At 46.8% G+C, this 26,425-nt stretch overlaps 1 protein-coding gene across 15 annotated transcripts in view; it reads right to left on the bottom strand.

The window, feature by feature from the left end:
* The window catches only part of ablim2 (actin binding LIM protein family, member 2), a 118,623-nt gene that overhangs the window by 73,516 nt on the left and 18,682 nt on the right, over positions 1-26,425 (bottom strand). For 9 of the 15 annotated variants that reach the window (XM_080518900.1, XM_080518911.1, XM_080518909.1 and 6 more), the window contains exon 1: positions 18,971-19,164. The exons of 1 other annotated variant lie outside the window; for it this stretch is intronic. In XM_080518900.1, the coding sequence (XP_080375026.1) occupies positions 18,971-18,986 (16 nt within the window). In that variant the 5' untranslated portion in view covers positions 18,987-19,164. Of the gene's footprint in view, positions 1-18,970; positions 19,165-26,425 lie in introns of those variants that run through there. 5 more of the 15 variants (XM_080518902.1, XM_080518904.1, XM_080518905.1 and 2 more) reach the window with 2 other exon arrangements.

Here is a 26,425-nt window from a genome sequence, read left to right as displayed (position 1 = left end):
TCAGTCATCACAGGAACTTTAAAGTGAGATATTTATCTCAATTCAGTGTTTGCGACGGTTGAGTCCACACAGTGTGACCTTTCATGTCTATAACACACACTTCCAGTTGTCCTCAAGTAGTTTACAAGCAGATACTTCCACACAGGGAAGCCAAAGAAATCCAGGACATTTCTAAAGGCGTATGTGAAATACAAACAACCGAAGACACAGGAGAGGGGAACAGCATTATCAGTGCACTTCACCCGTTTGGCCTTCCATCATCATCCTGGCAGAATGCTCACACACTGATCTGCCTTCCAGTCCCGACTGAGGCTTCAGCTAAATAAAAGACTCTTTGTGCTTCTCAGGAAACGTTTGTGTGGTCGGACCAGTTCCATCAGGCCTCCATGGTTACCAATAATTGGGCTATGGAAGGAGGAGCTTCATCAAATTGATTTGAAAACACAAAGAGCAGGAACGAGGGGATGACTGAATGCTACTGCTACTTTTCTCCAACAACACCACAAACATGACCATGAACTCACTCCTGATAATTACTCATCTTTAGGGTTTGCTGAGTTTATTGGGGGGGGGGGGGTTGGGCGTTTTTTTATTGGTACATTGTTTTGACCTGAAAAAGAGTTTTTAACTTTGATTTATTCAGTTTATCTGTTCTGCTGAGTTCTTAAGACAGTATGTATGGTGAACCGTTTAGACAGAAACGTTAAGCCTTTGGATCACAACCTTTTATTTTTGACTGGGATGACATGTGATACACGTCTAATGTTTGGGCTCTGTTAGCATCAAGACTATTGGCTGGGTGCCAACCATTCACGTAATGAACCATACACTCTGACTGACATGGAAACACAAAGATTTTTAATGTGTCAGCAGATTTAGTTCCAGTCCTGTTTCTGAGTGAACACTTTTATCCAATTGTACTTCCTCCATATCTTGGAGTTGTGAGTCCTGTAAAGCAGGATTACTATAAACATCTTGACTGGTAGAACAAACCTATTTAATTTTCTGCACAATATATCATTTGTACCATCAATAAATGTCACAAAATATAACTAATTCGATCCTGTAACAATACAATTAAAGTATAAATAACTTTGGTCCTAAAACGTAACCTTGTGGAACACCATAGCTCCACTACAGCCTGATGTGGTGGTGGATTAAATGTGTTGATGTTTCTAACAGTGGGTTCAGTGGAGGAGCCTGGCATTGGGGCGGCATGGCTCAGCTGGTAGACTGGTTGTCTTCCAATCTGAAGGTTGGAAGTTTCATTCCCATCTCTGCCTGCCCACGTGCCGAAGTGTCCTTCGGATCTCGAACTGCCTGTGTGTATGCAGTGAGAGAGTGAGTGTTTGGTGGTCTGAGGGGCTGATGGTGCAAAATGGCAGCCTTGCCTCCGTCAATCCGCCCCAGAGCAGCTGTGGCTACCTACGTAGTTCACCATCATCAAGCATAGAATGAATGAATAATGCAATATAAAGCATCTTTGAATTCCAAGAAAAGCGCTATATAAAACCAATGCATTATTGCACATTATTAGACAGCCTTGCCAGTAGTTGAATTGTCGTTAGTCGTTGTACTCTGGAAAGGTTCCTTCTCAACCTGCTTCCCTGAGAGTTACTTGGCAGGAGAGTAAAAACAGGCACCACATAAAGAAACAGATTCACATTCTTCAGCAACTTCTGCAAGAACCAGGAGAGGAAACAACTAATTTGTCATAGTGTTCAGACCAGATATCTAAACCTTCTGGAAGATTTTAGAATGATATCGTTAAGCGGTCAGGAGTTTCAGGCATGAAGGATTAAATACCTTTTTCTCCGACACTGAACTATATTGGCTTCCAGTAAACGCATCCATTCCATATGTGTAGATTACGATCTGCTCTTTCAATTGAAAATGTGCTGACTCCCAAATCGGATCAAGATACAAACAAAGATTTCTGCTATTGTGGGCAGGAGGCGGGGCTTTACCAAAAGGTCCAAAAGCGGGAAATTGCTTGCAGCAGGAAAAGGAGTTCTGCCTCCTGATCCCACCTGGCAGCGCCACTGAACTGCACCTTTTTGGACGGTGGGCTGCAGTTAAAGGATCCAGTGTCTCTACTACCTTGACTGACCGTTCAGCCAGATGAAGAGGTTTTTCCAGACATCAAGCTTGGCAGTAGCTCAGACCTTCATAGTGGTCTGAGATGGTCTGTCAGAGGGGGATTATCCAGCTATCTGCTTGTTAGGATGTACTCATGAAGTACTAACCATGTGCAATACAAATGAAATCTGACTAGTTTATTAGAGACAGCTATACTCCCCACGTTTCAGAAAATTAGTTAATTAGATATTTAGTGTTTCTGCAGATCTGCAATGTTTCATCTGCTGCATAACGCAGACACATTCATCTCTTGGCATTGACTTGCTTTGGCTTGTAAGGCAGTTTGCCAAGACAAAAGTAGTTCATGAGAAAGAAATCAATTCAAAAGTCAAGTGTGACCACTTTACTTTACACTTTACTTTTTTGCTTCACTGACTTTTGCTCTGAACATTAAAATGATTAATAAAAAAGAGTTGAACAGAGGGTTGGATTCATTCATTGGGACAAGTGTGATGCAAGAAAGCAGTGAGCTTCCTTTCTCCAGGCAACGCTGAGAATGAGTGTGCTGAATGTAGCTGCATAACCCCCCCCCACCCCTCTTCTCCGGGGGGCCAGTTGTCCACATCATCAATCAACCACAGTGGTGTCTGGTGTGGCTGACGGCCAGGAAACTGATGCTGTTGTTCTAAAGGTCGCAGACAGACAGACAGAAGGACAGACAGGCAGACAGACAGACAGAAGGACAGGCAGGCAGACAGACAGACAGAAGGACAGGCAGGCAGACAGACAGGCAGACAGACAGAAGGACAGACAGGCAGACAGACAGACAGAAGGACAGGCAGGCAGACAGACAGACAGAAGGACAGGCAGGCAGACAGACAGGCAGACAGACAGAAGGACAGACAGGCAGACAGACAGACAGAAGGACAGACAGGCAGACAGACAGCTATCCGAGCAATTCCACCCTGCAATGTGTGCACCACCATCCAGTCACACCACTGGAAGCCTCTGGGAGCACTCTGACCACTGACGGAGGTCTACAGCTCATCACCTGGGCATGTATACTTCACCTGCCCAAACATAGACATGCAGCTACACAACGTGACCAGAGGAAAGGTCATGGTGCCAAGTTGTGAAGAAGAGCATTTATCCAGTCGTTCCAATAATGAATGAGTTGAAGATGATAGCCAAAGCCTGAAATTGAGAGTGGAAAGAAATAGATCTGACCAGATATCTTGTTACAACGTTGGTAACGAAACAACAGAAGAAGCTTTTAAGATCCTTCTAGTATGTATGATATGGAGCGGCATGCCACAGGACAGCTAAACACACCAGCAGCTCTGTCACTAATGCCTTTTCAAGACGCTATTCTGCGGGCCTCCTAAAAATAGATAGTTCCTTCAACTCAGGGGATCCCATGATGCTCTGCAGCATTCCTGCTGTGAACCATGTGCAGTGGCAGAGGGCTGGGCCTGCCCATCCTAATGCTCACATTCCCACCGCAGCAGCAGGCTGTGGTGTCCAACCTGTTAACCTTGGACAGCTCTACTTATGAATCAACACATGGGAAAAGGAGGATTAAGTAGGATTTTTTGTGGGAATTACACTGACAACTCAAACAGTTCCAAAGGGTTCTATGTGACATATCATGTTATAAATATTTTCGTCTTTAATGAAAACACTTGTAATCCAATGATGGGCCGATCCTGCATGATCTGAACAAAGTTTGGGCATTTCCTACATTTACAGCCAGCACATCTTATCTGGGGTTAAAAACGAGATCATATAAAGTTGCACCTGTCAGAACAAATCCCTCAAACTACGGTATAGATTTTCAACCGAATCTCCCTCTCAGGACTGACAGCTACAAATGTCCACCAGAGCAAACCATGAACATCCTGGATGCTAACCTCTAACACTGGCATCTAAACGGGGCCTTAGAAACATATAACGTGTCGTCACACGTGGAAATTCTACATTTGCTTGGTGTTTGGAAACGGTGACTTCCTTCCAGCATGCTGAGCCTTTCTGGGCAGAGAGGTTATTTAAAACACCTACATATAGTTCTGATTTTTTTGTTTGAGCAATCAAAATAAACAGTTAAATTTCACATGTTTTGCTCTCAACTGAAAGGCCAGAATTTAGTTTTGTCTTTCCTTTATTTGTTTCTCTAATTTTCAGTGGGGTAATGCTACTGTAAAAATGTAACTTTAAATGAAAACAGGATTTTGCCAGGTCACTTCATTCCATCAATCAAGAACAATCAGAGTGGCACTGAGATAATAATAGCTGTAATAGATAAAAGTCACTTATCTTCATATTGTAAGGTACTACATGTAAACACTGTATGTATCTGCTGTATGCACAACTACTCCAACTCAATTTCCCCCGAGATACATAATCAAAGAGACATTTGAAGTAAAGAGGGACATCTGCTCTACATCAGCATGATTCCAGGTCTGAAAAGTAACAGTAAGAATGTGGAACATTTTAAGGCCTAATAAACTCTATATAAGAGTGGAGTCTGTTTTACTGCTTGTCTTTAGATCCTATTAAAGCTGTAAACAGGTTATTAACATGTGAGGAACTGTAAAAAGCTGAAACCTTGACTTTCTTCGGTGTGAAGCCATGGTTTCACTGATTTACCTGTAAAACTTACTTTGCTGTAGGATCCCAGGCATGATGGGAGTTTACAGCTGAGGTTCCCTGAATACAGTGTAAGAAAGGATTGACATTTGTGAGTCATATCAGCTCCAGATACCTGCAGATACCCGACTGTGGATGACGGTACTTCAGAAGACAGATTGATGGTAGATAACTCACTTTTTTTTTTATCTTACTTTGTACAATAACACGGAGGACCTCGAGCACAAACTCATTCGTCACATTATTCATTATAGACGTTAAACTGCTCATCAATGCCGACTGGTAATGAACCAACCACATGTCAAGTTCCCTATGTCACTGTGAATTTTCAAGACCTCCTGTAAAGAAATGTGAATGAACAAAATTCCTTGTAGATCCAGCTTCCAGTCTATCCTCTGTACCAACACTCAGTTTCGCTTCATTCCTCACTTTCAAAAGCTTCAACATTTATGGTGCCATTTCCCCAACTGCTTCTCGTCACTTTAATTATGTTTACTGTGTTGTCACATTTCTTCTTTTATAAGTCAGTCTGTCTGTCTCTCTCTATTTACACACACACACACACACACACACACACACACACACACACACACACACACACACACACACACACATATATAGCTTTGACTTCATGATGAATACCTACCATAATCCAAAATTCAGATTTCTTTGCTGTCGCACTTGAATATGTTTGAGGACATCCTCCACCAATGCATCCAACTCTGAAACTTTAGATTCTTGTGCTTATGACGACTTGGGACTCCAATTATCCAATTAAATCACTCTGTGAAGTCAAGCCAACAAAGAAGAAAAAATTGTTTCCAGCAGATGGTAATCAAGCCAAATATGTACAAAACCCTCATCACTGGTTGTGTTATTGATCATCACTAAATGCAGGCAAACACAAAGCCTCATCTATTTTCATGAACCTACAATGATGTACACTTTACATTGGACCTGAGTGAATCAGGCCCAATAATATGAATTTCTTCTGGTTTCTCTTCGGCTTTGCCATCCAACCTTGCTGTCATGCCTGAAACCTGACCTGAGCGGCACTTGACCTCTGACCCTAAGATCTAAAACCACCGAGAGCTGACCTTTGACCTCTCTGCTACACGACAGTAGTGTTCTTTGCCGGGTTAATCCTTATAGAGAGGACAATTCTGACAAACAGAGAAGTGGAGCTCCACCTATAGTGATGACGATCCTCTGAAGCAACGATAGGAGAGTGTCATAAATCCCAACGGTGGAGCAGAGGCAAACAAGAAAAGGAAAGTTGTATGCTTTGTGATGAATGTGGCCTTTGTGTGAAAACATATGATTCCTTCCATTCCTGTGGATGACTCTGTGAATATTTGGTCCACGTGGGTGAAAAACAGCCCACAGATAGGATCCCACGTGTTCCTGCAGCTGGCTCTGTTGGCACATGGCCACTCGCCTCAAGACAGAACGTGACCAGGACCAATCAGCTCCTCGTACCAGCGAGATGAAATACTGAATCAGCAGAGAGATGTGACTCCACATAGGGTGTATGCTCACATAGTCCAGCGGAGGGATATCGATCCATGGTGGGTTTCAAGTTGACAGCTCACTGCCAGACATGGAAATTAAAAGAACATTGGTCCTCGATGCAGGTGACAGAAAGAGGACTATCCTCCAAAGATTCAAATGGGACAAACTCCCTGAGGAAACAGACCCCAACAAATTGCTGGCAGGTGTGAGTGGTGGTGGACTGGAGGACAGAGAAGCAGAGCTGACATTCACTGGTTCAATTCCCACACAGACAGGTCATGACCTTTGTCGCCCATCAGCTCCCTGGAGCAGCTTCATGTCGCTGCCTACTGCATCCTACAAATAGGATTGTCAGGGTGGAAAAAGAAATTCTCCCCAGGAGATTTATGAAGTGAGTTTTCAGAATCAGTGGCCTGCATGTTGCCGTAAGCCTCCGAGTGGAAAGACACAGATTTCATTGGAGGCCAGTTTGCATGTTCTGCCTGTTGACATGTTAGCTTAACGGAGGGTTCTGTGGTGGGACGCTCTGTTGACTCCACCACCTCCAACCAGCTTGAATAAAGTAGTTATAAAACTGGACTGATGGAGGGAGTCATGGTAACAGACTCCAACACAGATTGAGCAAGACTCAAAATGTTTCTGATATTTGTGCTTCGCAAAGCTGCGGTCAGACCCTCCAATGGGAAGGCCTCACACGTTCACCTGCAGGTAAACATTATGATCACCAATATGAGCCCAGCATACAACATGATGCCTTGTCATGTTGATATCATAGTAATTGCATCTACACAGATGGAATAGTGCAGATTCGACAGCCCTCTTTAAGCTCGCTTTCAGATTGCAAAATAAAAAACTCTAATCAGGAAACAACAACCAGCTCAGAGTGGTGTTAAATAGACGCAGTTAGTTTGCTGTTTTAAATATCAGCTTGCAAGTGAAAGTGCTGATAATGGAGGAGCTGGTGTAACAGCAGCAGGCTGGCCGTGATTCAGCAGAAAGTCAGCGAAGTGCCTTTCTGTGAGGGCTTTCGTTTCCACGGTAATAACTGTACCAGCTGACAGGGTGGGACACAGGCTGAAATAGTCGAGGTGAAAAGATGGGGAGGGGTCATACGCTGGCCTTTCATTTCAACCATGAGAGAAACGGCGTGACTGAATAGAGGCTCTCTGGAAAGCGCCATGTCAGCGCTTTCAGCCCAAACACTGTCATGTGCCAAGCAGGTTTAGCACCTAAAGGAGAGAAGGCAGTACAGTAGTAGCTGGACGCTAGCGCACAATCTCAGCATCCGCAGCACTCCTAGAAACTCACAGAGCTCCATTACACAGGAATCAAGAGAGTTGCACCAACTGCAGGAAAACATGTGAACTGTCTGGGAGGTTTCACTGGAGAGAAAGCAGCTGAGCCAAGAACGTCTAAAAGTGGACATTTCCAGGATATTTTATCCACCACTGGGAAAACAGCAGGGTTCATTCTGAACTGGAGTATCAGAGCAGTTTCCTCCGTAGTGTCGTGACTCCCAGTACACATTCTCCTGGACTCTGCGCTTTTATTTTGACAGTCGCCGTAATAACAAGCCAACTTGGTGGTCTGCCCATGAGAATGTCTCCTGTGTGTGGATTCATTACAACAAACAATGGTGCCAACTAGTGGCCCAACAGTGTTTCTTCCATTGCCGTGGACACGGACATCCGTGTCAGAACCTTGCTGTGTAAACATGGAACTTTTCTGAAACAAGGGTAAACGATGCGTTTTGCTCCTTGAAACGTGTAAAAACAAGTCACAGGTTAAACGAATGATGGAGGAGGAAGCCACACTTCTTGTAGCAAATCCCCACAAGTCCAACAAAACGTGAAGCCTTTTTGCTGTGAGGCGACAGTGCTAACCACTGCACACCCTACCGTTATGTACAAGCACTTCCCCGCACCGGCCTAAATCAGATTCAAATGTAGTTTCAGACATTTGCACAACGAAACGTTCCTCCACTGGAGGTGGTCAAACTTTTCTCAACTTTAAAGGAGAATTGGTTTTGTATCAAAGGATTTTTTTTAATCACATTTTAGCCCAACAAGTATCCAGATTACTAGCTATTCCTGCTGGGAGATGGCAGCAATAACCACTGCTCCACCGCGTCACTTCAGACTAATCCCCTCTTTTCACTCTTCATTTCCATTGAAGACAATTTCACCTACAACTTAAGTTTTTAACACTTCAAATTGGCATTTTTGTTTGTTTCAAAAGTTTAGAAAGCCAGAAGGAAAAAACTGTTAAAACATGACAAAGTCACCACAGAAGCCTGCAGCTGACACGGTACAGCAAACTGCTGCGCTGCAGTGCTGATGTTTTCAATAAGTGAAATCTTTCTGAGTCTACACTCTGGTGTGTTCCTGGACTCCACATTGGCTCAACGTGGGCCTGAAGACCCTGCATGAAAGTGCTAATGTGCATGCAAACATTCATAGGTTTGTGTGTATTTCCATGATCGATTGAAGTACTGAAATGAAAGTTTCTCATGAATCAGGTTGGTTTTCAGAAGAACGATCTGCCGGAGGGTTTGGAAGCGTACCGAGTAGCAGCTGAGATACACAGGTGATTAAAAACCTAAGATGTACCACACAGACACTATCTCATCATGAAGCCGCGAGGGGACAAAATGTACATTTCAAAGAAACATCTGAGCTGATTTACACCTGCTTTTCAAAAGCTTTTCAGAACATCTGGGTCACGTGCAGTGCAGGTTTATGTCTTGTGAAGAGTCCGAGTCCAGTTCGATTGCTCTTGTTCATGGGGCAGAGCTGACGGTGGAAGAAAAAGGCTTTAATCCAATCCACTTTATTTATATAGCACATTTTAAAAACGAAGCGTTTACAAAGTGCTTCACATACTGCACATAAAACTAAACAGTCCAACACTAAATAAGTATAAAACCATAAAATAAAAATAAAAATAGATCAAAAACTACAAACACATCAAGAAACTACAAATAAGAATAAAACAATTCAAAAGAATAAATAGAAATATAAAGACGCTTAAAAAGCAATAAAATAAATGAGAACAATAAAGAAAACAATAAAGAAAAGACACAGGGGACCACACGACTCACGCGGCGTTAAAAGCCTGAGAATAAAAGTGGGTTTTAAGACGAGATTTAAAACAGTCCACAGTGGGGGGGCTGTTGGGACGTGGAGGGGCAGAGCGTTCCACAGCTTAGGGCCGACAACGGAGAACGCTCTGTCCCCTCTGGTTTTACACTTCGTCTTCAGACCCGCGAGCTGGAGCCCTCAGACCTCAGAGCGCGGGGGGGGGGGGGGGGGGGGGTTGGTACATTTTGATGAGATCAGTAATGTACTGAGGGGCCAGTCCATTCAAAGCTTTAAAAACAAACAACAAAATTTTAAAGTCAATTCTAAAATGAACAGGGAGCCAGTGCAAAGATGCAAGGATAGGGGTGATGTGTTCTCGTTTTTTGGTCCCTGTTAAAAGTCGTGCCGCAGCGTTCTGGACTAACTGCAAGCGGGAAAGTGCTTTGTGGCTAACGCCAGAATAAAGTGCTTTGTGGCTAACGCCAGAATAAAGTGCGTTGTGGCTAACGCCAGAATAAAGTGCTTTGTGGCTAACGCCAGAATAAAGTGCTTTGTGGCTAACGCCCGAATAAAGTGCTTTGTGGCTAACGCCAGAATAAAGTGCTTTGTGGCTAACGCCAGAATAAAGTGCGTTGTGGCTAACGCCAGAATAAAGTGCTTTGTGGCTAACGCCAGAATAAAGTGCTTTGTGGCTAACGCCAGAATAAAGTGCTTTGTGGCTAACGCCAGAATAAAGTGCTTTGTGGCTAACGCCAGAATAAAGTGCTTTGTGGCTAACGCCAGAATAAAGTGCTTTGTGGCTAACGCCAGAATAAAGTGCGTTGTGGCTAACGCCAGAATAAAGTGCTTTGTGGCTAACGCCAGAATAAAGTGCGTTGCAGTAGTCCAGACGAGAGGAAATAAAAGCGTGCACGACTTGCTCAAAAAGATTAAAAGATAAAAACGAAAGCAACCTTTGTGGAAGACACTTTGACTTACTGGTGTGCCAGTAAACATACACGAGGTCGGTTTGTTTACTGGCAGGTCTGGAATAGTGACGGGCGTCTTCAGTCCTGCTGACACGCAGCCAGCTGTTACATCACACACCCAGGATACACTTTCCTCGGCTGCTACTAACAGAAAACACCCATTTAAACTTTCATTTACCTCCATCTGAAAAACCACTCTAAATACATCCTGTATATACTTCATAGTTCTGAGATACTTTGATCCTTTTCTGAACCATTTCTGAGACGGATAACGTGAAATATTGTTCATGTATTGTGCTAGTACATAATGAAACAATTCCAAAGCTTTGTCGAAAATTCTGAAAATGTACTTTTAATAGTCGTTTGTTTCTATCGAATTTAAAACTTTCACCAACAATTGAGTACTTATAGGTTGCCGGGCCTCCATTACACAAAACGACCATGTAGGTAGAATCTACATGTCATAAAAATAATACAAGTACTTTTATGAGAATAATTTCTTGTAAAAAAAAAAAAAAAAAAAAAAAAAAAAAAAAAAATATATATATATATATATATATATATATATATATATATATATATATATATATATATATATATATATATATATAATAAAAATAAAAGAATAATAGTATGCGAGTTAAAAAATGCATGTAGTGAGAGAGAGTGGTTGGTGGTGGTCAGAGGGTGGATGTAGTGAGAGAGTGAGTGGTTGGTGGTGGTCAGAGGGTGGATGTAGTGAGAGAGTAAGTGGTTGGTGGTGGTCAGAGGGTGGATGTAGTGAGAGAGTAAGTGGTTGGTGGTGGTCAGAGGGTGGATGTAGTGAGAGAGTAAGTGGTTGGTGGTGGTCAGAGGGTGGATGTAGTGAGAGAGAGTGGTTGGTGGTGGTCAGAGGGTGAATGTAGTGAGAGAGAGAGTGGTTGGTGGTGGTCAGAGGGTGGATGTAGTGAGAGAGTGAGTGGTTGGTGGTGGTCAGAGGGTGAATGTCGTGAGAGAGTGAGTGGTTGGTGGTGGTCAGAGGGTGAATGTAGTGAGAGAGTAAGTGGTTGGTGGTGGTCAGAGGGTGAATGTAGTGAGAGAGTGAGTGGTTGATGGTGGTCAGAGGGTGAATGTAGTGAGAGAGTGAGTGGTTGGTGGTGGTCAGAGGGTGAATGTAGTGAGAGAGTGAGTGGTTGGTGGTGGTCAGAGGGTGAATGTCGTGAGAGAGTGAGTGGTTGGTGGTGGTCAGAGGGTGAATGTAGTGAGAGAGTGAGTGGTTGGTGGTGGTCAGAGGGTGAATGTAGTGAGAGAGTGAGTGGTTGGTGGTGGTCAGAGGGTGGATGTAGTGAGAGAGTGAGTGGTTGGTGGTGGTCAGAGGGTGGATGTAGTGAGAGAGTGAGTGGTTGGTGGTGGTCAGAGGGTGAATGTTGTGAGAGAGTGAGTGGTTGGTGGTGGTCAGAGGGTGAATGTAGTGAGAGAGTGAGTGGTTGGTGGTGGTCAGAGGGTGAATGTAGTGAGAGAGTGAGTGGTTGGTGGTGGTCAGAGGGTGGATGTCGTGAGAGAGTGAGTGGTTGGTGGTGGTCAGAGGGTGAATGTAGTGAGAGAGTGAGTGGTCGGTGGTGGTCAGAGGGTGAATGTAGTGAGAGAGAGTGAGTGGTTGGTGGTGGTCAGAGGGTGAATGTAGTGAGAGAGTGAGTGGTTGGTGGTGGTCAGAGGGTGAATGTAGTGAGAGAGTGAGTGGTCGGTGGTGGTCAGAGGGTGAATGTAGTGAGAGAGAGTGAGTGGTTGGTGGTGGTCAGAGGGTGAATGTAGTGAGAGAGTGAGTGGTTGGTGGTGGTCAGAGGGTGAATGTAGTGAGAGAGTGAGTGGTTGGTGGTGGTCAGAGGGTGAATGTAGTGAGAGAGTGAGTGGTCGGTGGTGGTCAGAGGGTGAATGTAGTGAGAGAGAGTGAGTGGTTGGTGGTGGTCAGAGGGTGAATGTAGTGAGAGAGTGAGTGGTTGGTGGTGGTCAGAGGGTGGATGTAGTGAGAGAGTGAGTGGTTGGTGGTGGTCAGAGGGAGGATGTAGTGAGAGAGTGAGTGGTTGGTGGTGGTCAGAGGGTGAATGTTGTGAGAGAGTAAGTGGTTGGTGGTGGTCAGAGGGTGAATGTAGTGAGAGAGTGAGTGGTTGGTGGTGGTCAGAGGGTGAATGTAGTGAGAGAGTGAGTGGTTGGTGGTGGTCAGAGGGTGAATGTAGTGAGAGAGTGAGTGGTTGGTGGTGGTCAGAGGGTGGATGTCGTGAGAGAGTGAGTGGTTGGTGGTGGTCAGAGGGTGAATGTAGTGAGAGAGTGAGTGGTCGGTGGTGGTCAGAGGGTGAATGTAGTGAGAGAGAGTGAGTGGTTGGTGGTGGTCAGAGGGTGAATGTAGTGAGAGAGTGAGTGGTTGGTGGTGGTCAGAGGGTGAATGTAGTGAGAGAGTGAGTGGTCGGTGGTGGTCAGAGGGTGAATGTAGTGAGAGAGAGTGAGTGGTTGGTGGTGGTCAGAGGGTGAATGTAGTGAGAGAGTGAGTGGTTGGTGGTGGTCAGAGGGTGAATGTAGTGAGAGAGTGAGTGGTTGGTGGTGGTCAGAGGGTGAATGTAGTGAGAGAGTGAGTGGTCGGTGGTGGTCAGAGGGTGAATGTAGTGAGAGAGAGTGAGTGGTTGGTGGTGGTCAGAGGGTGAATGTAGTGAGAGAGTGAGTGGTTGGTGGTGGTCAGAGGGTGAATGTAGTGAGAGAGTGAGTGGTCGGTGGTGGTCAGAGGGTGAATGTAGTGAGAGAGAGTGAGTGGTTGGTGGTGGTCAGAGGGTGAATGTAGTGAGAGAGTGAGTGGTTGGTGGTGGTCAGAGGGTGAATGTAGTGAGAGAGTGAGTGGTTGGTGGTGGTCAGAGGGTGAATGTAGTGAGAGAGTGAGTGGTCGGTGGTGGTCAGAGGGTGAATGTAGTGAGAGAGAGTGAGTGGTTGGTGGTGGTCAGAGGGTGAATGTAGTGAGAGAGTGAGTGGTTGGTGGTGGTCAGAGGGTGGATGTAGTGAGAGAGTGAGTGGTTGGTGGTGGTCAGAGGGTGGATGTAGTGAGAGAGTGAGTGGTTGGTGGTGGTCAGAGGGTGAATGTTGTGAGAGAGTAAGTGGTTGGTGGTGGTCAGAGGGTGAATGTAGTGAGAGAGTGAGTGGTCGGTGGTGGTCAGAGGGTGAATGTAGTGAGAGAGAGTGAGTGGTTGGTGGTGGTCAGAGGGTGAATGTAGTGAGAGAGTGAGTGGTTGGTGGTGGTCAGAGGGTGAATGTAGTGAGAGAGTGAGTGGTCGGTGGTGGTCAGAGGGTGAATGTAGTGAGAGAGAGTGAGTGGTTGGTGGTGGTCAGAGGGTGAATGTAGTGAGAGAGTGAGTGGTTGGTGGTGGTCAGAGGGTGAATGTAGTGAGAGAGTGAGTGGTTGGTGGTGGTCAGAGGGTGAATGTAGTGAGAGAGTGAGTGGTTGGTGGTGGTCAGAGGATGGATGTAGTGAGAGAGTGAGTGGTCGGTGGTGGTCAGAGGGTGAATGTAGTGAGAGAGAGTGAGTGGTTGGTGGTGGTCAGAGGGTGAATGTAGTGAGAGAGTGAGTGGTTGGTGGTGGTCAGAGGGTGAATGTAGTGAGAGAGAGAGTGGTCGGTGGTGGTCAGAGGGTGAATGTAGTGAGAGAGAGAGTGGTTGGTGGTGGTCAGAGGGTGAATGTAGTGAGAGAGTGAGTGGTTGGTGGTGGTCAGAGGGTGAATGTAGTGAGAGAGTGAGTGGTTGGTGGTGGTCAGAGGGTGAATGTAGTGAGAGAGTGAGTGGTTGGTGGTGGTCAGAGGGTGAATGTAGTGAGAGAGTGAGTGGTTGGTGGTGGTCAGAGGGTGAATGTAGTGAGAGAGTGAGTGGTTGGTGGTGGTCAGAGGGTGAATGTAGTGAGAGAGTGAGTGGTTGGTGGTGGTCAGAGGGTGAATGTAGTGAGAGAGTGAGTGGTTGGTGGTGGTCAGAGGGTGGATGATTGGGGAGAGTGAGTGGTTGGTGGTGGTCAGAGGGTGGATGTAGTGAGAGAGTGAGTGGTTGGTGGTGGTCAGAGGGTGGATGTAGTGAGAGAGTGAGTGGTTGGTGGTGTTCAGAGGGTGGATGTAGTGAGAGAGTGAGTGGTTGGTGGTGGTCAGAGAGTGAATGTAGTGAGAGAGAGTGAGTGGTTGGTGGTGGTCAGAGGGTGAATGTAGTGAGAGAGTGAGTGGTTGGTGGTGGTCAGAGGGTGAATGTAGTGAGAGAGAGTGAGTGGTTGGTGGTGGTCAGAGGGTGGATGTAGTGAGAGAGTGAGTGGTTGGTGGTGGTCAGAGGGTGAATGTAGTGAGAGAGAGTGAGTGGTTGGTGGTGGTCAGAGGGTGAATGTAGTGAGAGAGAGTGAGTGGTTGGTGGTGGTCAGAGGGTGAATGTAGTGAGAGAGTGAGTGGTTGGTGGTGGTCAGAGGGTGAATGTAGTGAGAGAGTGAGTGGTCGGTGGTGGTCAGAGGGTGAATGTAGTGAGAGAGAGTGAGTGGTTGGTGGTGGTCAGAGGGTGAATGTAGTGAGAGAGTGAGTGGTTGGTGGTGGTCAGAGGGTGAATGTAGTGAGAGAGTGAGTGGTTGGTGGTGGTCAGAGGGTGAATGTAGTGAGAGAGTGAGTGGTCGGTGGTGGTCAGAGGGTGAATGTAGTGAGAGAGAGTGAGTGGTTGGTGGTGGTCAGAGGGTGAATGTAGTGAGAGAGTGAGTGGTTGGTGGTGGTCAGAGGGTGGATGTAGTGAGAGAGTGAGTGGTTGGTGGTGGTCAGAGGGAGGATGTAGTGAGAGAGTGAGTGGTTGGTGGTGGTCAGAGGGTGAATGTTGTGAGAGAGTAAGTGGTTGGTGGTGGTCAGAGGGTGAATGTAGTGAGAGAGTGAGTGGTTGGTGGTGGTCAGAGGGTGAATGTAGTGAGAGAGTGAGTGGTTGGTGGTGGTCAGAGGGTGAATGTAGTGAGAGAGTGAGTGGTTGGTGGTGGTCAGAGGGTGGATGTCGTGAGAGAGTGAGTGGTTGGTGGTGGTCAGAGGGTGAATGTAGTGAGAGAGTGAGTGGTCGGTGGTGGTCAGAGGGTGAATGTAGTGAGAGAGAGTGAGTGGTTGGTGGTGGTCAGAGGGTGAATGTAGTGAGAGAGTGAGTGGTTGGTGGTGGTCAGAGGGTGAATGTAGTGAGAGAGTGAGTGGTCGGTGGTGGTCAGAGGGTGAATGTAGTGAGAGAGAGTGAGTGGTTGGTGGTGGTCAGAGGGTGAATGTAGTGAGAGAGTGAGTGGTTGGTGGTGGTCAGAGGGTGAATGTAGTGAGAGAGTGAGTGGTTGGTGGTGGTCAGAGGGTGAATGTAGTGAGAGAGTGAGTGGTCGGTGGTGGTCAGAGGGTGAATGTAGTGAGAGAGAGTGAGTGGTTGGTGGTGGTCAGAGGGTGAATGTAGTGAGAGAGTGAGTGGTTGGTGGTGGTCAGAGGGTGAATGTAGTGAGAGAGTGAGTGGTCGGTGGTGGTCAGAGGGTGAATGTAGTGAGAGAGAGTGAGTGGTTGGTGGTGGTCAGAGGGTGAATGTAGTGAGAGAGTGAGTGGTTGGTGGTGGTCAGAGGGTGAATGTAGTGAGAGAGTGAGTGGTTGGTGGTGGTCAGAGGGTGAATGTAGTGAGAGAGTGAGTGGTCGGTGGTGGTCAGAGGGTGAATGTAGTGAGAGAGAGTGAGTGGTTGGTGGTGGTCAGAGGGTGAATGTAGTGAGAGAGTGAGTGGTTGGTGGTGGTCAGAGGGTGGATGTAGTGAGAGAGTGAGTGGTTGGTGGTGGTCAGAGGGTGGATGTAGTGAGAGAGTGAGTGGTTGGTGGTGGTCAGAGGGTGAATGTTGTGAGAGAGTAAGTGGTTGGTGGTGGTCAGAGGGTGAATGTAGTGAGAGAGTGAGTGGTCGGTGGTGGTCAGAGGGTGAATGTAGTGAGAGAGAGTGAGTGGTTGGTGGTGGTCAGAGGGTGAATGTAGTGAGAGAGTGAGTGGTTGGTGGTGGTCAGAGGGTGAATGTAGTGAGAGAGTGAGTGGTCGGTGGTGGTCAGAGGGTGAATGTAGTGAGAGAGAGTGAGTGGTTGGTGGTGGTCAGAGGGTGAATGTAGTGAGAGAGTGAGTGGTTGGTGGTGGTCAGAGGGTGAATGTAGTGAGAGAGTGAGTGGTTGGTGGTGGTCAGAGGGTGAATGTAGTGAGAGAGTGAGTGGTTGGTGGTGGTCAGAGGATGGATGTAGTGAGAGAGTGAGTGGTCGGTGGTGGTCAGAGGGTGAATGTAGTGAGAGAGAGTGAGTGGTTGGTGGTGGTCAGAGGGTGAATGTAGTGAGAGAGTGAGTGGTTGGTGGTGGTCAGAGGGTGAATGTAGTGAGAGAGAGAGTGGTCGGTGGTGGTCAGAGGGTGAATGTAGTGAGAGAGAGAGTGGTTGGTGGTGGTCAGAGGGTGAATGTAGTGAGAGAGTGAGTGGTTGGTGGTGGTCAGAGGGTGAATGTAGTGAGAGAGTGAGTGGTTGGTGGTGGTCAGAGGGTGAATGTAGTGAGAGAGTGAGTGGTTGGTGGTGGTCAGAGGGTGAATGTAGTGAGAGAGTGAGTGGTTGGTGGTGGTCAGAGGGTGAATGTAGTGAGAGAGTGAGTGGTTGGTGGTGGTCAGAGGGTGAATGTAGTGAGAGAGTGAGTGGTTGGTGGTGGTCAGAGGGTGAATGTAGTGAGAGAGTGAGTGGTTGGTGGTGGTCAGAGGGTGGATGATTGGGGAGAGTGAGTGGTTGGTGGTGGTCAGAGGGTGGATGTAGTGAGAGAGTGAGTGGTTGGTGGTGGTCAGAGGGTGGATGTAGTGAGAGAGTGAGTGGTTGGTGGTGTTCAGAGGGTGGATGTAGTGAGAGAGTGAGTGGTTGGTGGTGGTCAGAGAGTGAATGTAGTGAGAGAGAGTGAGTGGTTGGTGGTGGTCAGAGGGTGAATGTAGTGAGAGAGTGAGTGGTTGGTGGTGGTCAGAGGGTGAATGTAGTGAGAGAGAGTGAGTGGTTGGTGGTGGTCAGAGGGTGAATGTAGTGAGAGAGTGAGTGGTTGGTGGTGTTCAGAGGGTGGATGTAGTGAGAGAGTGAGTGGTTGGTGGTGGTCAGAGAGTGAGTGGTTGGTACCGTCGTATTCATCCCAAACATGAAGAAGGAAAAATAACACCATGAAGCATTTGGGCTAATGGGAGGAGAAAGCCTGAGTCTGGATGGGTTAACTACAGATTTATAAAAGAGTTAAAAGAGTTTAGAAGAACAAACTCCAACCTGGTGAAGTACTTGTATCGCTAATACCTAGCGAAAAAACTTGTTGATTACTGTCACCTGAACACCAACATTCTCGTTGAGATGTTTCTTAACAGAGCTTGTGTTGTCAAAAATATATACGTAGGAAAATATACATCATTTCATGAGTGAGTGACCATAAATCTACCCATACAGTCATTTCGGTATCAGAATTTCTTGCGCTAACACCTCTACAACCAAGCTGAAAAACATTTTGATTTCTGTTAATAAAAGTCTTGTTGGGTACAAATATACACCACACTTTGAGAGCAATTTCAAATCCTATACCAGGGGTCTGCAACCTGTGGCTCTGGAGCGACATATGGCTCTTCAGCTCCTCTGTAGTGGCCCCCTGAAGCTTTCAGAGTGTGTCATGGAAAGAAATGTAGTTTTTATTTTACTTTGTCTTGTTTGCATTCCATGCAGATTTTCAAAAATTGTCAAATCTGCAGGGTAAAGACAGATAAATGAGGTAAAACAGCAAAGTCGGCCATAACATTGAAATGAAAAATGGAAGGAAAAAATGGTGGAAAGAAAAAAACATAAGGACAAAGGGAAAAATGGAGAAAAGGATTGTAAAAAGAAAAAAGGGAAAAGAAAAAAGAACAAAATGTGAAAAATGTTTAAAAAAGAAATATGGAAAAATGGAAAAAAAGAGGGAAAAAGGGAAAAAAAGATTTTTTTTAATGAAAAAAATTATCGAAAAATGAAAAATAAAAAACTAGAAAAAAAGTAAAAAATGTTTATTACAGCAAAAGCCGCTCTAAACATACAGCAGGTATAAACAGCTAACAAAACCATAAAGGCTAAAACAGAGACAGATTTTGGACATATGTATTTCTTCATGGCAGATAATTAGCATGTTTTATGGCTCCAGAAGAATTATATTTAGTTGAAAATCCTGAAAATGGCTCTTTTGGCCATCAAGGTTGCAGAACCCTGATCAGTCAGTTGAAGCATGTGCTGGCTTCGTTTGTCCATCTTCTTTCTAAATCTGCACCCGGAGAAATAATACACAATCAAGCCACAGAAGTTGAGCTTGTTACACAATATGAGTAGTGTGGGAGTGTGATGGAGGCTACTGCTCCTACTGGCCGTGGCCCACGTGGCCCACGTGGCCCACGTGGCTGGGCTCCCGGTGTTTGGGATGCAGGCAGCAGACCAGGGCTGATGCAGCAGAGCATTCAGCCTGCTGCCGGGACTCACTGCTGTCATTCACATTCAGAGAGAAATTGCTCAAAGCTTCTGAGGGGCATTACATAACAGGGGAGCCTGTTCAGCTGCGGACAACCACCTGGACACCTTTACACAGGAACCACATGGAAACACTCAATCTGGTCTCTACAGGAATCCTCTCATTATCAAAGCTTATTAAAGGTCATTGTTACCTTTCTCCTCCGGCATTGTCGCTCAGGTGTCACTTTCAAAATGAGAGACACACTTTGTGTCCTTTGCTGAGGATGATTACAGACGATATTCCAGAAAGCTGTTCAGACAGCGCTGCTCATCCTCCGTCACTCTGGTCCAATGACAGATGGGAGCTCAAAGTGGGCGCTCTGTCCGACACTATCTCTGGAATGAACTAGAGGTCATATGACTCTCTCTCTCTCTCTCTTGCTCACTCCCTCTCCCTCTGAGTTATTGCCGTTAAAAATAGCAGCATGTGGAGTTGAAAGAGAACAACACCTCTTCCACTGGGTGTGTCTCGTCCTCCCAGTCCGCTCAAAAATCGACTTTTCACAGCTCTGCCGAAACACACTCAAGAAAAAGCCCCCATATATTATGGCTTTGATTCTGGAAAAAATCTCCTAATGGAGAAAAAAACATCTTTAAAAGCTTTTCAGTAGTTTTTTCTACATTTGATTGACCACAGTGCCTTTGTGTGGCCCCTGGAGCCGCAGCCAGAGCAGCAGTGGGAAGGTGGAGTACCTTTTTCTAAGTCTTCCGGCAAAAATCATGCCAGAAAGAAATAAACTACAAGTTAAACTCCTAATTCCCATTTACGGGTTTTCTAGACTAAAGCCGAATTTAATGACCACAGTCGTAATTCTGCAGCTAAACAGCAGGTTGCCATGTTGGCTGACCAGGAGCCACCAAACGGCTGAAGCTGGAGGAAATACTGGTGAAATATTAATGTATGTCTTTCCCTGGCTCTCTTCTGTGTGTGCGTGTGTGTGTGTGTGTGTGTGTGTGTGTGTGTGTGTGTGTGTGTGTGTGTGTGTAGTAATTATCTGTCTCTCTCTCTCTCGACACTGTTCATGTAACAACTTTGTTTCTACAAATAGTTAAATTCTCAAAGTGGTGGCCCTGCACTCTAACTAAACTCAGACTTATGTTAGATATTAATCAACCAATCAATAGCCAAATATAGTCCTGTAAACAAAGAACAAAAAACAAAAGATTAAGCCGAGAACAGTGAGGTGTTTCCCAAAGCACTCTGCTGAACTGTTTCAGTGACACCAACCATCTGCAGGCAAAGCCTACGACCAGTCCGATGGACCGAGGGCTTCACAGACACACCAACAACTGACTGCACAGTACTTTGTACAATATCTACCATTGAGACCACTTCTTGTCTAAAGTGATGGATTTGTTGTTGGGAGCTGTCAACATTTGACCAAAGTGCGTAAAACACAGACCTTGATCTCAATTGTTGACTCACCCTCTCATCTGACAGGTAGGGAGCTTCAGAATAAGGCCAGCTTGACTCAGTAAGACATTTTGGAAGAATTTTCGAGTCCAGGTTTTTTGTGTTTTCTAATGACACTATTGTTCTGCGTTCTGCAGGAAGCCCCTTCAGTGTGATGTTTTGGTTTTCTCTGGGTGTGTTGGACAAGTCCTGCTTTCTGTGTGAAGTCAGAACCTTCTCTAAGACTGTATCAGGCCGGAAGTGTCGACGTTTCTAGAGTAATGGTCAGACCTTCCCTTCAGGCCTCAGTTCTGACCTAGATCTTGTTGACAAAGTGATTTTGGGCTCGATCCAAAAATCTGCAAACTTTCACTTTGTAAGTGACGAAGCCACTGAGAGTGTCGATGCTTTTTAACCGAACGGTTACAAACTTGTTATCAAGTGAGCCATATCTGATTCTCACGACTACAACGTCATAAACATCACACACCAGAACTTGTAGTGTTTACATACTTCAGGCTACTTCTGAATCCAGCTCTAACTACCGAGACAAAAAAAGAATGGATGATGACATTTGTCTGATGCTGATGTTGCAGTGGTGAAAAGTTCTCTTGAGTTACACTCAACAGCCTGTGTTGAGCGTACCTCATATCAGAGTCCGTGTTGAGCGTACCTCATATCAGAGCTTGTGTTGAGCGTACCTCATATCAGAGCTTGTGTTGAGCGTACCTCACATCAGAGTCTGTGTTGAGCGTACCTCACATCACAGCCTGTGTTGAACGTACCTCATATCAGAGTCCGTGTTGAGCGTACCTCACATCAGAGTCCGTGTTGAGCGTACCTCACATCACAGCCTGTGTTGAACGTACCTCATATCAGAGTCCGTGTTGAGCGTACCTCACATCAGAGTCCGTGTTGAGCGTACCTCACATCAGAGTCCGTGTTGAGCGTACCTCACATCAGAGTCCGTGTTGAGCGTACCTCACATCAGAGTCCGTGTTGAGCGTACCTCACATCAGAGTCCGTGTTGAGCATACCTCACATCAGAGTCCGTGTTGAGCGTACCTCACATCAGAGTCTGTGTTGAGCGTACCTCACATCAGAGCCAGTGTTGAGCGTACCTCACATCACAGCCTGTGTTGAACGTACCTCACATCAGAGCTTGTGTTGAGCGTACCTCACATCAGAGCTTGTGTTGAGCGTACCTCACATCAGAGCTTGTGTTGAGCGTACCTCACATCAGAGCCAGTGTTGAGCGTACCTCACATCAGAGCCAGTGTTGAGCGTACCTCACATCAGAGTCCGTGTTGAGCGTACCTCACATCAGAGCTTGTGTTGAGCGTACCTCACATCAGAGCTTGTGTTGAGCGTACCTCACATCAGAGCTTGTGTTGAGCGTACCTCACATCAGAGCTTGTGTTGAGCGTACCTCACATCAGAGCTTGTGTTGAGCGTACCTCACATCAGAGCTTGTGTTGAGCGTACCTCACATCAGAGCTTGTGTTGAGCGTACCTCACATCAGAGCTTGTGTTGAGCGTACCTCACATCACAGCCTGTGTTGAGCGTACCTCACATCAGAGTCCGTGTTGAGCGTACCTCACATCAGAGCTTGTGTTGAGCGTACCTCACATCAGAGCTTGTGTTGAGCGTACCTCACATCAGAGCTTGTGTTGAGCGTACCTCACATCAGAGCCAGTGTTGAGCGTACCTCCCATCAGAGCCAGTGTTGAGCGTACCTCCCATCAGAGCTTGTGTTGAGCGTACCTCACATCACAGCCTGTGTTGAGCGTACCTCACATCAGAGCTTGTGTTGAGCGTACCTCACATCACAGCCTGTGTTGAGCGTACCTCACATCAGAGCTTGTGTTGAGCGTACCTCACATCAGAGCTTGTGTTGAGCGTACCTCACATCAGAGCTTGTGTTGAGCGTACCTCACATCAGAGCCAGTGTTGAGCGTACCTCCCATCAGAGCTTGTGTTGAGCGTACCTCACATCACAGCCTGTGTTGAGCGTACCTCACATCAGAGTCCGTGTTGAGCGTACCTCACATCAGAGCTTGTGTTGAGCGTACCTCACATCAGAGCTTGTGTTGAGCGTACCTCACATCAGAGCTTGTGTTGAGCGTACCTCACATCAGAGCTTGTGTTGAGCGTACCTCACATCAGAGCCTGTGTTGAGCGTACCTCACATCAGAGCTTGTGTTGAGCGTACCTCACATCAGAGCCAGTGTTGAGCGTACCTCACATCAGAGTCCGTGTTGAGCGTACCTCACATCAGAGCTTGTGTTGAGCGTACCTCACATCAGAGCTTGTGTTGAGCGTACCTCACATCAGAGCTTGTGTTGAGCGTACCTCACATCAGAGCTTGTGTTGAGCGTACCTCACATCAGAGCTTGTGTTGAGCGTACCTCACATCAGAGCTTGTGTTGAGCGTACCTCACATCAGAGCTTGTGTTGAGCGTACCTCACATCACAGCCTGTGTTGAGCGTACCTCACATCAGAGTCCGTGTTGAGCGTACCTCACATCAGAGCTTGTGTTGAGCGTACCTCACATCAGAGCTTGTGTTGAGCGTACCTCACATCAGAGCTTGTGTTGAGCGTACCTCATATCAGAGTCCGTGTTGAGCGTACCTCATATCAGAGCTTGTGTTGAGCGTACCTCATATCAGAGCTTGTGTTGAGCGTACCTCACATCAGAGTCTGTGTTGAACGTACCTCACATCACAGCCTGTGTTGAACGTACCTCATATCAGAGTCCGTGTTGAGCGTACCTCACATCAGAGTCCGTGTTGAGCGTACCTCACATCACAGCCTGTGTTGAACGTACCTCATATCAGAGTCCGTGTTGAGCGTACCTCACATCAGAGTCCGTGTTGAGCGTACCTCACATCAGAGTCCGTGTTGAGCGTACCTCACATCAGAGTCCGTGTTGAGCGTACCTCACATCAGAGTCCGTGTTGAGCATACCTCACATCAGAGTCCGTGTTGAGCGTACCTCACATCAGAGTCTGTGTTGAGCGTACCTCACATCAGAGCCAGTGTTGAGCGTACCTCACATCACAGCCTGTGTTGAACGTACCTCACATCAGAGCTTGTGTTGAGCGTACCTCACATCAGAGCTTGTGTTGAGCGTACCTCACATCAGAGCTTGTGTTGAGCGTACCTCACATCAGAGCTTGTGTTGAGCGTACCTCACATCAGAGCCAGTGTTGAGCGTACCTCACATCAGAGTCCGTGTTGAGCGTACCTCACATCAGAGCTTGTGTTGAGCGTACCTCACATCAGAGCTTGTGTTGAGCGTACCTCACATCAGAGCTTGTGTTGAGCGTACCTCACATCAGAGCTTGTGTTGAGCGTACCTCACATCAGAGCTTGTGTTGAGCGTACCTCACATCAGAGCTTGTGTTGAGCGTACCTCACATCAGAGCTTGTGTTGAGCGTACCTCACATCACAGCCTGTGTTGAGCGTACCTCACATCAGAGTCCGTGTTGAGCGTACCTCACATCAGAGCTTGTGTTGAGCGTACCTCACATCAGAGCTTGTGTTGAGCGTACCTCACATCAGAGCTTGTGTTGAGCGTACCTCACATCAGAGCCAGTGTTGAGCGTACCTCCCATCAGAGCTTGTGTTGAGCGTACCTCACATCACAGCCTGTGTTGAGCGTACCTCACATCAGAGCTTGTGTTGAGCGTACCTCACATCACAGCCTGTGTTGAGCGTACCTCACATCAGAGTCCGTGTTGAGCGTACCTCACATCAGAGCTTGTGTTGAGCGTACCTCACATCAGAGCTTGTGTTGAGCGTACCTCACATCAGAGCTTGTGTTGAGCGTACCTCACATCAGAGCCAGTGTTGAGCGTACCTCCCATCAGAGCTTGTGTTGAGCGTACCTCACATCACAGCCTGTGTTGAGCGTACCTCACATCAGAGTCCGTGTTGAGCGTACCTCACATCAGAGCTTGTGTTGAGCGTACCTCACATCAGAGCTTGTGTTGAGCGTACCTCACATCAGAGCTTGTGTTGAGCGTACCTCACATCAGAGCTTGTGTTGAGCGTACCTCACATCAGAGCCTGTGTTGAGCGTACCTCACATCAGAGCTTGTGTTGAGCGTACCTCACATCAGAGCCAGTGTTGAGCGTACCTCACATCAGAGTCCGTGTTGAGCGTACCTCACATCAGAGCTTGTGTTGAGCGTACCTCACATCAGAGCTTGTGTTGAGCGTACCTCACATCAGAGCTTGTGTTGAGCGTACCTCACATCAGAGCTTGTGTTGAGCGTACCTCACATCAGAGCTTGTGTTGAGCGTACCTCACATCAGAGCTTGTGTTGAGCGTACCTCACATCAGAGCTTGTGTTGAGCGTACCTCACATCACAGCCTGTGTTGAGCGTACCTCACATCAGAGTCCGTGTTGAGCGTACCTCACATCAGAGCTTGTGTTGAGCGTACCTCACATCAGAGCTTGTGTTGAGCGTACCTCACATCAGAGCTTGTGTTGAGCGTACCTCACATCAGAGCTTGTGTTGAGCGTACCTCACATCACAGCCTGTGTTGAGCGTACCTCACATCAGAGTCCGTGTTGAGCGTACCTCACATCAGAGCCAGTGTTGAGCATACCTCACATCAGAGCTTGTGTTGAGCGTACCTCACATCACAGCCTGTGTTGAGCGTACCTCACATCACAGCCTGTGTTGAGCGTACCTCACATCAGAGCCAGTGTTGAGCGTACCTCACATCACAGCCTGTGTTGAGCGCACCTCACACCGTCCAGGTTGTGGAGATACTTGGCCTTTCAGGATATAAACTGAACTTCAGTTCAGCGGTTGTCTCCCAATTGGAAGGTTCAATTCCCATCTCTGCCTGCCCACATGCCAAAGTGTCCTTGGGCCAGACACTGAATCCTGAACTGCCTGAGTGAATGTAGTCAGAGAGTGAGTGGTTGGTGGTGGTCGGAGGGGCTGATGGTGCAAGGCCTCTGTCAGTCTGGCCCAGGGCAGCTGTGGCTATGCAGGGAGTTTACCACCATCAAGTATGGAATGAATAATGCAATGTAAAGGGTCTTTGAGTGTGAAGAAAACCGCTTTATAAAACCAATGCATTATTATTGAGATGCTGCTTTGCCATTTCCTGTGTCCATAAATGGTTTGAATGCTTGGGGATTAATATTACCAGAGACTTTATGAGGAAATCTATGGTAAAAACACTCAATCTTTGGTGGGAAAGGTGAATTGTGTGAAAATGAACATTCTTAGCATTTGTTTCACTGTGTCCCATTATATCTTCCAACATCTTTCATTCAATCTCTTGAGGGGTTTTCATGTCTGTCATACGGAGCGGTAGAACCTGGACTATCTGCTGCAGAGGACCACACCTTCTCTACTGGGCCACACATCTTCATCACTCCTTCTTCGTCTCACGCCCTAAAGATAGACATCCTGAAGACAGATTTCCGAAAGACAGACGGTGTCACTCAGAAGACAAATCCTGCATCTCGACACCCTCGAGGCCTTCATCATGTCACGTCTTCATTTCTCTCTCTCTCTCTCTCTCTCTCTCTCTCTCTCTCTCTCTCTCTCTCTCTCTCTCTCTCTCTCTCTCTCTCTCTCTCTCTCTCTCTCTCTCTCTCTCTCTCTCTCTCTCTCTCTCTCTCTCTCTCTCTCTCTCTCTCTCTCTCTCTCTCTCTCTCTCTCTCTCTCTCTCTCTCTCTCTCTCTCTCTCTCTCTCTCTCTCTCTCTCTCCTCCCCCCCCCTCCTTAGCTCGTCTCCTCTGTGAGTGAAACAATTAAGCCGAGTCAGAATGTGGGTCGATGCTTCCTCCTCCTCTTCCTCTTCCTCTTCCTCCTCCTCCTCCTCTTCCTCTTCTTCCTTCTCCTCCTCTTCCTGTCTTCTGCTTCAGACTGCAGCAGAAGAGTGTCAGAGAAGGAGATTTGTTTCACGTTTAGCCTCCCTGGGAGGTCTAGTCCTGCACATCAGCTTTAACGGCTCTGTGTTGGTTGGCAGAGCAGTTGTCACCCTATCGGAAGGTTGCAAGTTCGATTCCCCATCTCCACCTGCCCGTGTGCTGAAGTGTCCTTGAGCAAAACACTGAAGCCCACACTGCTGACTGAACCGCAGGTCGTTCCACCTGCTCCTCCGCAGGTTTGATCAACAACAGGTGAGCAGTCGGACACAACAAGGCCCAAACAAGTAACAGTCAGTAAATCTTGTGAAA

The sequence above is a fragment of the Blennius ocellaris genome (genome assembly GCF_963422515.1).
Source record: "Blennius ocellaris genome assembly, chromosome: 23".
Lineage (NCBI taxonomy): Eukaryota > Metazoa > Chordata > Actinopteri > Blenniiformes > Blenniidae > Blennius > Blennius ocellaris.
The sequence above is the reverse complement of the archived record's forward strand: the minus strand, read 5'-3'. Positions and strand labels throughout refer to the sequence as shown.